At 50.0% G+C, this 14,590-nt stretch overlaps 1 protein-coding gene across 1 annotated transcript; it reads right to left on the bottom strand.

Moving 5' to 3' along the window:
• Window positions 1-2,439: 2,439 nt before the first annotated feature.
• Window positions 2,440-2,835, bottom strand: LOC114946428 (uncharacterized). Its single transcript, XM_029322907.1, has one exon. It carries the CDS (start codon window positions 2,833-2,835, stop codon window positions 2,440-2,442), a length of 396 nt encoding a protein of 131 aa, XP_029178740.1.
• Window positions 2,836-14,590: the final 11,755 nt, after the last annotated feature.

Here is a 14,590-nt window from a genome sequence, read left to right as displayed (position 1 = left end):
GTTGATCAGCTGTGTGCTCGCTCGCGCAGACAATAAGTCGAGGCGAGCGATAGTCGCAAAAACGCTTCCAAAACATATTCAATTCAATAATTTTTTAATAACATATTTCTATGTAACGCTTTTAACTTTTATGTAACATCCTGAATTAGTAATAATAATAAACTTTGTGTGAAACTTTTTACTTAATATTTTATATTTTATATTTTTCCTACATTCTTTATCCTTTACCTCATAGCGAAATAAAAATTCGATCTCTTTTACTTCAAATTGTTCAATATATTTTTTTCTCTATCCTGTCCCTGTATATCGGAAATAATTTTATTTTATTTTTTCAACACTCGATATCGCGTATACAGCAAGCAAAATCGCGGTCAGACGTTAGAAGATGCATTTGTAATTTTTGTATATCTTGTTTTCTTCGTTTCCTTTGTTTTCTTTGTTACGCCTAGTAAGCTAGCAGTGCGAGTCTGTATTTTTTTTTGCTAATCTTTTTCATCGCTGTCACTCCGACGACCCTTCCTCTTTTCCTCGCGTAAGAGAGTTCGAAGAGCGAGCTGCGTAGTCGCCCTCCACGTGGCTTCTTTTTTTTTTTTGTGACGCTGGGGAAACCGTCATGGTATCACGCACCCCCGGGTAGGGGTGCGGGTTATGTGGGACTCCTTGTTCCCCTTGATCGAGCCACGGATGGTTCGACCAGGGGGCCCAAGACCTACCTCACTAAAACCCCAGCGGGTGTTCTGCTCGGGCGTTGGATAGGGGACTGCGAGGATGCTGGTATCCCATGCCAACTCGCCGCCCCCCCGCCAAGCCGTCTCCGGGGAGCTGACTCGGCCTTGCGACCGAGACCCCTCCCCGACCGTACAGTCAATGACTGTGCGGTTCCTTCGCGGTTACGGCGCAGGGCGAACACCGGCCTCGCGCCGCACCCTCCCAAAGAGTTTGGGGGGCGGGGCCATGGCTCGAGAACTCCCGCTCGAGCCATCGCCCCCCGCCTCCCCGGTGGTCGCATCCCCCGGGCCCCCTAAAGGGTGATCCGGTTCGGCGTTCCACTAGGGGAGCCCCCTTCCGTGGACGGTGTTGCCCTCCCACCGGTGTCTCATGGCTCCCGGTGAGAGGGCCCCACGCGTCACGTCGTCGTCATTGAGAGGAACCCAAGCGCCCCCAGCAGGCGGGCAATGCCCACCCGCCCGGGACACGTGGCCCCCCCTTGGTCCCCCCGGCTGCGGCTCCCTCCGCTCCCTTAGGAGTTGAGATTTGGCCGCAACCGAGGGGATTTCCCTGCCGGGCGCGTAGACGCACCCCCCGTGGGGTGATGCGTCCGCGCCCCCGGTTCTCGTGAGGCTCCAGGGGGGGATCCTCGGGACTTAGTTGTCCCCAGCCCCCCCCCCCCGAAGCCTCATCCTGCGTCTATATTCGACGCAGGTATGTTTGGGACGGACCCTCCCCGCTCCACGCCGCCACAAACGAGCGAGCTCGTCGACGGCGCGGAAAGAGAGGGCCCGGCCCCGCCTCCCGTGTCCACCATTCTCCGTCCCCTTCTGAGGTCGCATCCCCCCCGACCCCCGCCACCCCTGGCGGGTAAGCCCGCCGAGGGTGGAGGGGGAGGAGGGGAGACACCCCTTCCATCTGCGATACTCCTCCTTCTTCTTCTTCCTCCCCCTCGTCTGCCTGGGGCGCCCCCCAATCCCCGACACCATTAACGGGCGGGCCCGCCGATGTCGGGGAGAGAGGAGGGACGTCCCCGCCCTCCTCTTCTTCTCCCTCTCTCTCTTCTCCTTTTCTCTCTCTCTCCCTTTCCGCCTCCTCTTTCTGCAGCATGACTTTGCTGCAGAAGAAGGAGAACGCCTTCCATATTTCCTCATTTCCTGTCATTGTCCTTACTATTGAGGGCAATGACAGGTCCCTTCCCGCCGCGGTCACGAGCTTTCCCCCGCCCATGCAACGCATTCCGCTAGAGTGTGCTGGGCGATATCGCGCTCGTGACCGCAGTGGTGACACCGTATCGTGCGCTCTTTACCGATCCGTTTCAGGTACTCACCGAAACAGCCATGTCCGGTGAGTACCTGTGTCATGTGGAATGACACCCCTCCTTTGGCCCTGTCTAGCCAATTGGCCGTATAGCCCCGATGGTGCGCTGGCCCGGCAATGTCGGGTCTGCCAGGCTGTCCTTCCATTTTTGGATCAGCGCCCGTCGGGTGTGGACCCTCAATGTACGCCGAGTCCCTCCGTTACTGCGACGCCCGCCCGCTGATACTCCTGTGTACGTTTGTACTCGTCTGCATACATGCGGGCGAGCATCTCCACCGGGGGCATCCCTGAGAGTACCCCCGCCGCCGCTCAGCTCACCGTACGGTAGCTTTTGCAGATCCTGTTGGCCACCCGCTTTTGCACCTGTCTGAGTGCATTCCTCGGGCCGCGGGCGGCCTCCAGTTTTTCTACTCAAACTGGGGCCCCGTACAGGAGCATGGCGTGAATTGTTCCGGCGTACAACCTTCTGACACCTCCGCCCGGTCCCCCGAGGTTGGGCAGCAGACGTTGGAAAGCCATAGCTGCCCGTTCCACCTTGGGGGAGATTTGGCGGAAGTGTTCCTTGAAGGTCCACTTGCTGTCAAGGTGAAGGCCCAGATATTTTAAACAGGCCCTCACCTCAACCGGGGTGTCCTCCACATAGATGTGGGCTCTCGGCGGCGCCCCATGAGAGCCATCGTGAAGAAAGATGGCCTCGGTTTTTTGGGGCGGCACCTTGAGACCCATCTGTCTCACCAAGCGCACGACACGGTTCACCGCTAAGTTTGCTCGAGCGGTCGCTTCTTCCCACGAGTTCCCCCCGGCCATCACCAGTATGTCGTCCGCATAGCACACGGTGTGACAGCCAGGGGGAGGGCCTGCCGAAAAACGGCGTCATAGGCAAGGTTCCACAGCAGGGGTCCGAGTACCGATCCCTGTGGAACCCCGCATGTCATCTGACGCCTTTGTTCTTCGGCATTTCTGTCTGTATAGGCCAGTTGCCTGTCCCGGAAATAATCCGCCAGGATTGACACCAGATATTGGGGGACCCCGTGGTGATTTAGGGCCGCCCCTATCCGGTGCCATGGAAGGGTGTTGAAGGCGTTGGATATATCCAACGATACCGCCATCAACACCCCGCCTTCCTCCGTTACGGCTCCCGAAATCGAACGAACCCGAAGAAATGCATCTATCGTGGATCGTCCGACCCGGAAGTCGTATTGATCCCGGCTCAGATCTGGTCCTTCCCGGGACAAGTGGTAGACGAGGCGGTCCACTATTATTCTTTCAAGAATTTTACCCGCCTCGTCTATCAGGCATATTGGCCTATACGCCGAGGGAGCATCCCTCGGCTTGCCCTCTTTGGGAAGGAGGACTACTCTTGCCTCCTTCCACTCTCGTGGGAAACGACCCATGCGGAGGCATTTGTTATACATCCTCCGCATGGGTCCAGCTAGACCCTGATAGGCGAGAGCTTATATTCTCCCGTGGACGCCATCAAGACCCGGGGCTTTTCCGGGTTTTATTTTCCTGATGGCGTCCCGGAGCTCTCCCTCTGTGACTCCCATAGCCTCCTCGTCCCACTCCCACCGCCGCTCAGGAATTGGGTCGCTTGGACCCTCCTCCCGCGGGAACAGGGTTTCGATGACTCAGCTAACAAATTGGGGGTCCAAGGACTCCGTAGTAGGGGCGCTTCCTCCTTTCAGTTTTTTCAAAACAATGCGATATGGGCGCCCTCACGGGTCCTCGTCCAGAAAGGAGAGCAGCTCCTCCCAGGCTCTCGCCTTTGCTTTCCTTATCAGGACGCGTAGGTCATCTCGCTTTTCTTTGTAGATGTCCCACGCGTCCCGATATCTTTCGGGGTCTGACTGCTCGAGTCTTTTCCTTCTCCTGACCAACCTTCTTGCTTGGTCGGAGGAGCGCCTTGCCTCTGCGATCTCCTCCGACCACCAATAAGCTTTTCGGGGGGGTTTCCTTTTCTTTCTGGGCATGGCTGCGTTACATGCGTTTCTAATAGTTTGTAGCAGCCATGCCATTTCCTCCTCTTGTTGTTGAACCCCCCTTCTTTCTTTCCTCTAACCATCAGAGCCGCCTCGACTGCGGCCAGGAACGCGTCCTGATCTAACTTCTTTAGGGTCCACCTTCGAGAGACAGATTCTTTCTCGCGGCGGCGCTCTATTACCTCGCGGGGGAAGGCGCTGACGGAGAACTCTATATATCTGTGGTCTGATATTGTTTCCGTCTCCGCCAGCACCTCCCATCCGCTCACCAGCCTCGAGGCAGAGGGAGTGCCCCAAGTCAGATCTATGATTTATGTGGACCTACTCCCCCTGTTGCAGGGGAGGAGCCCACACCGCGCCGCCCAATCCAGAACTTGACCACCCCGCCAGTCATCGCGCGGGGAGCCCCAAACGCCTGATTTGGCGTTGAAGTCCCCGGCGACGACTATTGGGGCGGGGTGGTACTCTGCAATCTGTCCCTCTATGGCGTGTAGTCTCCCGCAAAAGTCTTCTCTACTAAGACTCGGCGGGAGATACACGCCAATAACGATGGTGGACCCCCATCTTACTGTTACTGTGCCCTCCCCCGACCTTAATGGTTCTGTCGGGGGAGAGTTAGACGCGCTCCTTTGGGCGATCGCGGTAGAGCCGTCCGCACTGCCTATCCAGTTATCTGACACGCGGTGCGGCTCCACTACAATCCCCAGGCCACAGTCCCTCTCCGCCATTGTGTGTACGAAGAGGTTCTGAGCCGACCCTGAATGGTTTACATTGGCCTGTAGTACATTACAGGCCATCTTCTCTTGCTGCTGCTTCCGCGGGCCCCGTTGTGTCCATCGCAGCGGGGTTTCCTTCCTTCAGGTCCTCTTGCAACCTCTTCTTTTTTCTCCCTCCTTTCATTGGGAGCTTCTCCTCTTCCCTCTTCTCCCCCCTTGTTCTGGAGCGAAGAGCCCTTTGTTCCTTGAGCTCCTCGAGGCTCATAAGGGGGGCAACTGGAACGGTCATTTGGGCTGTTCCTCTGGGGTGCTCCATCACTTTGTTAAGCGGAACACCCCTTTTTCCTTTGTGCACCGGTGTGCACGCTTTGCCGCCCGCTCTGTGATTTGCGGGCAGTCCCTTGTCCGCGCACACCGGGCACTTCACGTCGGCTGTGCAGTTCCGTGCCGCGTGTCCCTTCTCTCCGCAGCGGTAACATCTGCCGCTGCGGTCCGTGTTGTTGGGGCATCTCGCGCGCACGTGGCCCCCTTCCAAACATTTGTAACACTGGAGGGGTCTGGCCTCCAGCATCTCCGCGCGCGCGATTGCTCATCCGATCCTTACAGATCCCGATTTCATTATGTGGTTCGCTGCCTTTAGTGGGCAGCAAACCCACACAATTCCCATACCACCGGGGGTCTTTCTTATTTCCCCGGTGTGTACGTCCTCCTCTTCACAGCTGCCAGCTCTGGCCACTGCCTCTCTGACTTCGGGGGTCTGTATTGACTCATCCAGCCCCCGAAGTCTGAGCTCCGCCATCTTGGTTGAGCGCTGCACTCTCACGCCCTCTTTACCTGCCAGTGCCATCCTCAGTCCTAGAGCGATTCTATCGGCCCTTTCGTTGCCGTCGGGCCCGGGAATTTCAAAGATGTAGGAGCCAGTTACTCCTCTTCTAATTCTGGCTCCTTCGATTCCCAGGCCCTTTGTGTCCGTTTTCATTCGTGCCTCTCGGAGGATTTCCTCGTATGTACCGGGGGGGGGGGCACGTAATGGTGACAGCCGCTCTCTTGGGCTCCTTCTTTTTGCCATTTGTTTTTGGCTGTATATTGGGTTTAGAGAGAGCAGGGTTTGTCACTCTTTTATCCGCTCCTTTCTTTGCCTCTACAGCCTCCGTCTTCTTCGTAATTGTGGTTTCCGTTCTTTTCTTTCTTCTCGACACCACCTCGCTCCATGTGGTGGTGTCTTTCTGTTGCTCGTCCGCTCTGTTCGGGATTTGTGGTTTCTCCACTTTTCTCGATATTTGGGGTTGCCCCTCTTTTTGCGTCCTATTATTACCTTGCCTGGGTGTTGCCTTCTTCTCCTTCGTGTTCCCCTCTCTCTTTAGTTTGGGTAGAGGGGTTCTTGAAGTTGCTACACGGGCCGGTGGGTTCAGGGTGGTGGGCAGTATTTTTACTGCCTTTTTTATTTCTTCCACCTTCTTCACTATTGGTTTGGCGGCCTTTGGTTGTCCTCCCGATAATGTTGCCTCTGTTTTATTTCTAAGTTTATCCCCGTAGGTAGGGATCGGGCATCCTAGTCTCTTATCGAGCACTCTTTCAATGATGCCTTCTATTTTGGCGATCCAGTTAGAGTTCTCTTCCCTCTCTCTGGCTTCGTTTTCTGCACTTTCCCATGGGATCGTGTATTCCATGTTTCCCTTGGAGATGTGCAGGTTTCCTGATTTTAGGGATGTATTTTCCCTTCCTCCTTGTTTATTTGAGGGGTATGTCTCGGTGGGTCTTGGGACATCCTCTTCGTATCCTATTTCCATCTTTTCCTCCTTTCTTATTTTCTTTCCTACCTTGTTGTTTTTCCTTCTTTTTAATCCAGAGGTGCTGGGGATCTCCCCACCGTATGGTGGAGGTGAGGTTCCCCGCATCTCTACATCCTCGTTTAGGGAGACTTCCCCACCAACTGGTGGAAGTGAGGTTTCCCTGAGCATTCCTATTCTTTGGGTTGGTGGGGCCCTTCTGCTTTTGAGCGGAAGTGGGGCCCCTTCAATCCTTCTCCTTCTCCTCGTTTTGACTCTGGCGTTGTCTGCGCTGAGCGTCTCCTCTCTTTCCTCCTCTGAAGTATCCCAGTGGGGCTTCTTGCGGGATTTCCTGCTGCGTTCCTTTTCCAGTTCTTTTTCCAACTGTTGTTTTCCCATCAACAGCTGGTGCACCCAGTATCGCAGTTCCTGAATTTGCTTTTCCACTGGCGTTTCCATCGGGTTTTGCGCCCTTATGGCTAGGGTGATTGTTGTCGCGCACATATCTGCAGCTGCCTCCTTGGCTTGCCTAATCAGCGTGCCTTTAATATTCCCAGAGTTGACTGCGACTTTGTATATCGCAGCCGCTCCTTCTGAAGCAATCGCTTCTAGGTCGGGGATCGGTTTTTGGCAGAACTCGTCTTATCAGTTCCAGGAACTTGTTGTAGGATTTACCTGGTTGGGGTCCGTATGTGGGATCCAAGATTTCCCTTTCCAGGCGCTCCTCCTTCTCTATTTTCCTGGCCTCTTTTTCTCTCTGTATCTCTTTGCCTCTTCCGTTTGTTATTGGACGGCCTGGTTTATTGTGTTTCTTCATTTGCGGCAATGCTTGCTCTTCATCAATTTCAGATGTGAGTTTCCACCTTCGTTCCTGTTTCTCCCTCTTGTTGTGCCTGTATTGTTGGCTTTGTAGGGAGAGGGGGTATTCCTTTTCATAGTTTGTGTCTTCTGTGGTGTCCACTACCGTATCTGCGTCAGTGTCCCCTTCTTTTTCCGTGTCGGTTGTTCCTCTCGTCCTCGAGTATATTTTGGCCCTTTCGGTCCTCGCGGCCCTTCTCTTTTCTCGGGCTAGGGCTCTGCCTGCGCGTTCTGTCCTGGTGGGGCTCCTCTTGTTTCCCTGGTTCAGGGTTGCAGAAAGGCTCGAGTCTACGCTTTCCTTCGTATCACAGAGTATTACGGGTATCGAGAGCGTTTTAAGCGGCTCACCCGTCCATATGAGATCCTCTAGCGTAATAGGGGAGTCCTTCTTGTCTTGGACCATAGGTCCGTTCTCTTCCTTATTTCCATCCGTGTTTTGGTTTATATTAGTCGTATTAAGATCCATTTGTTCTTCTTCCCACTTTCCCATCACGGCTCCTGTCCCCCAGGGTATACCCCCACCGGCCAAGGGGTGCCCCGAAACATGACCGGCCACACCCCAAGGCCGGGCCCCAAGTTTTCCCGGGGAGGGGACGTACGTCATTGGCCGGGGGGATACCGCATCCTGGCCTGACCCCGAGCCCCTTACATACCCGTGTGGGATTTGACGCCCACACGGGTTTTCAGGGGTCCCGCACCTCCGACCGTGCGGGTACCGTGATGGGCGGCGCCACCCGGGGGTCCCACGGACGCTTTGGACAGGGTCGCCGCTCCCCGGCCCTGCCCTACACGCCGTGGCGACCAGCTTACCGTGTTACCCCTCGCCGAAGGCTTTCGGCGAAGGGGTATGCGCCTCCCCGGTCGGTCGGTTCGGAAGGGGAAACGGTCCCGACCGACCGGGGATATCTACTCTCGCCGCCAGGCCCCGCCTCGGAAACGTCCGAGCGGCCCCGGCGGCAGGCGGCCGCGGCACCCTCCGGGCTATCCTCCTTAAGTAACCCCTCCGGGCTATGCCCCTCGGGTAACTGCAACGCGCCTTCTCCGCCATCCTCGGCCCGGATTCGGAAACGTCCGAGCGGCCCGAGGATGGCAAGTCGCAGGGACACTGGGACGAGAGCACGCTCTCCGACCATCACCCTGTGACTTCCCTCTCGCCGTCGAGCCCCGCCTCGGAATATGTCCGAGCGGCCTCGACGGCCGACCCGCGTGGTCCCCTCCGGGCAGTGCCCCTTGGGTAAACCCTCCGGGCTATGCCCCTTGGGTGATCACGTCGATCCCTCCGCCGGCGCGAGCCCCTCCGGGCAAAGCCCCTCGGGTAATCGCGCGCGGCACCCTCCAAAGCGGCCCCCGCCGCCGAAGCCCACCCCCCCAATTCCCAGAGGGGAAACTCCCCCGGGAAAAACCCCAAGACAAGCCCCCCCCCAGGACGGAGGAGAGGGAAACCCCAGGCGGCAAAGCCGCCTACCCGACAGACGTGTCGGGCCACAAAGCATGATGGGAAGGGAAGCGCCGAAGCGCCGTGCAGTCCCTTCTCCTAACGGTGCCATGCCACCGGGCGTTTGAATTCCGGGTCGCCATCCCTTACCACATACGAGCCGAAGCTCTAACGGGGAAGTGGGCCCCGTCTCCCCAGGGGGTGGAAATCTTCCACCCCCCGAAGGAGAGCCCCCAGAGACGGAGGGCGTGCCCCCCAGACCGGGGGCAGTGTACCTCGGAAGGTACGGACCACTCTTAGCACCCCTCGCAAGGCTATTCCCTTGCGAAGGGTGAGCCCCCCCACCACGCCAAGGTGGTGATCCACGAGGGGGGCCCTCCACGTGGCCTCGGTATACCACGACTCGCTATTTTGTCGGGTTTTTCCAAAACCCTCCTACTCTTCCTCTATCCTTCCAAAATAAAAATCACTCAATCAGAGTGCCGGCAAGTATAGGTAGAGCCGAAGACTAATGCCCCTGATAAAAAATAGACCAATTTCCGATTAAAAAATTCTGTCTACCCACACCCCTTCAGACGTCAGGACCACGTGTCCGGACTGAGTTTTGACAACTGTCACAGCAGGACCACGTGTCCGGACTGAGTTTTGACACCTGTAACTGGGTCACCGACCCTCACAACAGGTGTCATTGTCTGGCACACCATAAAAAACCGTCTGACACAGCAGGGGGCCGGCCGAGGAATGGGGGTTTGTTTTGACGGCCTATAGTGGCCCATATACTACTAGTATACAAAATTAACTGCGCAAATTGTTCTTCATCATACATCAGTCAAGCTAAACGACAATTAGGCACACGCATAAAAGAACATTTTAATAACATTAAGGTACACAATAATAATTATTCAGTCATTAGTAATCACAAATTGGATAATGGTCATGATTTTGATTGGTCCGCTCCTGAAATTTTACATCATAAGAAATATGTACGAAAATGAGAAATCGCGAAGATGTTTTTTATCAAAAAATTTGACAACACAATCAATTTTTAAAAAGACACGGATAATCTAAATATTGTTTACGAAAAACTAATAAAGGTCGTTTAGTTTAATTAAAGTAATGAGTATATAAAGAACTTGAAACCGACACAATAATATAGTTAATTGTTTTGCATCATATCTTGTCACATTCTAAGATCAAAAATTAAGTTTTTTATAAAAAAAAAGTTGTTTTAGGTAGGTTTACATATTAATGTGTGGAAATATTTATTGTTTTATTACAGTTACTTTGTTACTTTTTAATTTTTAACTTTTTAATAATTGTTATTATTATATATTGTAGCACTTGATAAGGGCCGAAACCTATGGTTGAAACGTCGTGAATATTAAATAAAGATCACTTAACTTGCCAGAGTTGGTTGATTAAATCACTACCGTTTTTATTTATCAATGCAAAAAGCTTCCGAATGGATGCCGCGTGGTTTAACAGCATAATGCCGACGTTTCGCAAATGTTGCAGTTTGCATCTTCAGGGCTGAGAGCTCCGATATTGAGCTTTCTTGGGTTGTGATCCTTATATATATTATGGGAGGTTTTTCATATACGGAAAAGTATTCCGTAATGACGCCGCCTAGTGGTGTGAATGTATATTAAGGGCAGTGTGCCAAATAGGGTTTGTTTGATAACCTTTGTTGTGGTTGAGGTTGTCGGGATGTTTCAGAATTTTTAGAGCTTCACGATGTTTTCTGGCGAAATAGCTTTGCGAGGGAGCTAGTCTGGTTGCTTTGTCGTATTGTACCGAGTGTCCCGTTTCCATCCAATGTTCTGCCAAGGTTGATTGACTAAAATGGCAGTACCTGGCACTCCGTTGGTGTTCCTTAATTCGTGTACTGATCTTTCTCCCAGTTTTTCCTATGTACACTTTTTCGCAGGAGCAAGGAATCCTGTATACACCTGGTGTTTCTAAGTGCGGTCTCCGGTCCTTGGGATTAGGAAGTAGTTGCGCAATCTTATTTTGAGGTTTGGAAATTACTTTGATATTGTGTTTACCCAGAATCCTGCTAATGCGTTCTGTTGTACCCTGAAGATACGGAAGGATCGTCCATTTTTTATCTGCTTTTTCTTCTTTTTTTTCACTTAATACACTCATATTTGTAGAACTGGAGATTTTATTTTTCAGCCTTTCAGTTGTTTGATGGATGTCTTTGGTGTTGTACCCATTCTTGGTCAAGACTTGGTTGAGATGTTCTAATTCTTCATTCAGGGAAGTTGGTTCAGAAATTGTTAAGGCTCTGTATATTAATGAACTGATGACAGAATTCTTCTGAGCCGGGTGATGATGAGAGGTGGCATGGAGGTAACGGTCCGTATTGGTTTTCGATAAACCCGATGGCCTAAGGTGCCGTCTTCGTTCTTTTTAACTAACACGTCTAAAAAGGGGAGCTGATTATTCTGTTCTATTTCCATTGTGAACTGAATACTGCGGTGCTAAGAATTTAGAAAATCGAGAAATTGAGGGAGCGTTTCTCTGCCATGACTCAAGATGACAAAAGTGTCATCAACATATCGAAACCATGTAGAGGGTTTGAGAGGTGCGTTTTTCAGGACTTTATTTTCAAAATGTTCCATGAAAATGTTTGCAATGATAGGTGAAATGGGAGATCCCATTGCTGCTCCGGAGGTTTGTTCATAGAACTCTCCTTGAAATTGAAAATAGATTGAGGTTAGGCAATGTTCTATTAATGGGAAAAAATTTGAGTCAATATTTTCAAATTTTTAAATAATATCTAGAGTGTCTTGTACTGGAACATTCGTGAACAAAGATACTATATCAAAACTGACAAGAATGTCATTAGTTTTTGTTTTGAGTTTGGTAATCCTGCTCACAAAGTCTGTTGAGTTTTTAATGTGGGAATCATTGAGTCCTGTAAGGGTTTGGAGAGGTTTGACAAGAAACTGAGCTAATTGATAAGTGGGTCCTCCGATATTACTGACAATAGGGCGTAATGGAACTGAATCTTTATGGACTTTTGGAAGACCATAAAGTCTGGGGGCTGAAGAGTCTCAAGGGGTTAGCTTTTTAGTTGTTTGGGGAGGGAAACCTGCATTTTTTTAGAAGGGAAGAAGTTTTCTTCTCTATGCTGAAAGTCGGGTTGCGTTTAAGTTTTTTATAGACATTGTGGTCTGAGAGCATGGCCTTGATTTTGTCGCAGTATTCATTTTTGTCCATAACTACCGTGGTGTTTCTCTTGTCTGCCGGTAGAACAATAATCTTACTATTCTGTTTGAGACTACGGAGTGCTAGTCGTTCTTCCCTGGTTATATCTTGACTGGAAAGTTTGGCTTTGTGAAAAACGTTAGTAATTCGATTTCTAATATCGTTGCTTGTTTCAGCAGGAAGGTGGAAGATAGCTGTTTCTACTTGGCTGATAATTTGTTCCGTAGGTTATCAAACAAACCTTATTTGGTACACTGCCCTTAATATACATTCACACCACTAGGCGGCGTCATTACGGAATACTTTTCCGTAGATGAAAAACCTCCCATAATATATATAAGGACCACAACCCAAGAAAGCTCAATATCGGAGCTCTCAGCTCTGAAGATGCAAACTGCAACGTTTGCGAAACGTCGGCATTATGCTGTTAAACCACGCGGCATCCATCCGGAAGCCTTTTGCATTGATGATTTCAATGGCCGTGAAAGTCTCAAAACTTCCGTTTTTATTATTTATTGTTAGTAATACCGGCATAGGGAATCTTCTAGTTGTAACTAGTCTAGGGACTAGCAACGCAACCAATCCAACACAACAAGCGCATACTTATAAATTACTAGTCGTCGCCATCTCTTATAACCCTAACGGTATGAACGATAAATGCGAAATATAATCAATGTGTGCAAATCTATTAATCAATGTGTGAACCCTATAATCAACATGTTTGAAATTGAGTAATCTTATTTATGAAATAGTTAAAATGATGAATCGTCTGAATAAATATCTTAATCACACAATGGTGAATGAATTATAAAAATTGATAAATTCTAATAACCGACTATTTGTCATAAAATATTCCATAAAATCTTTTCTTTAATTTATAAGATAACGTAAACGATGCGTCTCAATTGTAATTATATTTATGGAACCTTACTATCTTTATCACTATTATCAATGATTGAAACTACTCGGATTCTTGCAACTTAGTATCAGAGATGCTATTATCCTTTTTTTAATATATTTACATAAATAAGGATTCCATGAATATAACAACATTTCACCGTAACTATATAAGAATATATCACATTGTGAAATCATAACTATATAATTTAACAATCATAACTTTATTTTATTATATAAAATTGCAATAACTAGAATATAGCAGAGAATTATATAGAGAACGATTTCAGAAACGTATAGAAGCTAGCAAGCAAACAATAAAACCCCAACGTGCGGCTACCGTTTGAACTTTCTTTGTCGCCCGGACCGCGCCTTTCGGGATACTAACACCTGCACGTCATGAACCTCGAAAATCAACAAATCATAGACTTGTTCTCTCTTAGATTTTCTCGTCGCCTATCACCATATATGGTCAAGATAGATCCTCTTGACCATACTTGGTCAAAAGAAGAGCTCACTCGTTGCCTTCTCAGGACCCCCAAACCACCCTCTTTTTTTATAAGAGAATTTATTATGATATCTTCCTAGAAAAGCATTTTCGTGGGAATTCTCCCACCCAAAAATTCGCACACGACACCAAGATTTTTCGTTTTCGAGGGGTATATAAACCCTAGAAAATCTGGCCACACGACGGCATTTCATCATAGAAAGTTACAGTGTACATTTTAAATTGTCGCTAGCCATAAAGTGCAGCAACGATTTTGTTCCATCCTAAAATCACGCGACGGTATTTCATCATAAGAGTTACATCTTAAATTGTCGCGAGTCGAGGAGAGCAGCAATAATTTTGTATCATCCTAAAAAGATCATAACGATCTATAACGCGAATCTTGGAACATATAACTTTGTCAACGACGCCTAATCGCTGTAACCCTGCGTAAATTTGTAACTTGGTATATTGTTCAAGTTACAGGTTAGCCGTCGACTCCATTGACTTCTTAATTCTTAATCGCGCACAATTTGTAACCGGCTCAGGGGCGAATTAACACTAGAGGCAAACATCGGCATTTGCCTAGGGCGGCAAATTGGAGGGGGCGGCAAATTTTCGAAGACAGAAAATTTTCGCCGCCTCTGGCCGCTTGAGGCTCGACGGCCGAGCCGATGACGATCGAGCCGCCGACGGCCGAGCCGCCGACGACTCTACCAATACCAATGGCTGCGTTCAGCAGACAGAGCAGATCAATGAGCGCTTAGTGATTCTTTATTGTAATTGGTTTCTGCACTTAGATCTAACAAAAATCTAAATGCAAGAACCAATTATATTAAAGAATCACTGAGCGCTAACTGATCTGCTCTGTCGCCTCTGTCTGCTGAACGCAGCCATTGACGACCGGTTCAAGCCTCGAGCGGTAGGCGGTAGTGGGGAGATATTAGGCGACGAGCGACGAAGCGACGCTCATTTTAATTCCGAGCATTGTTGTAATGCGACGCGCGATCAGCGCGACCGATTCCTACTCTTCCTTGTCTTTCTACTCCTACTGCAATAATTTGCCGCCGCGAGACATATATCATTTAGTTCGCCGCAGAACATTGGTTGTTATTTAAAACATCGATATTTTCGATATTTCTGCATGCCTTCTTTCAATTTTTAATTTATTAACGAGGCTTCCTGCGCTTCCTCAATGATTCTGGATT

Source organism: Nylanderia fulva, unplaced genomic scaffold (assembly GCF_048542155.1).
Source record: "Nylanderia fulva isolate GAGA-0341 unplaced genomic scaffold, ASM4854215v1 Scaffold172, whole genome shotgun sequence".
Lineage (NCBI taxonomy): Eukaryota > Metazoa > Arthropoda > Insecta > Hymenoptera > Formicidae > Nylanderia > Nylanderia fulva.
This window is presented reverse-complemented; position numbering and strand designations above follow the sequence as displayed.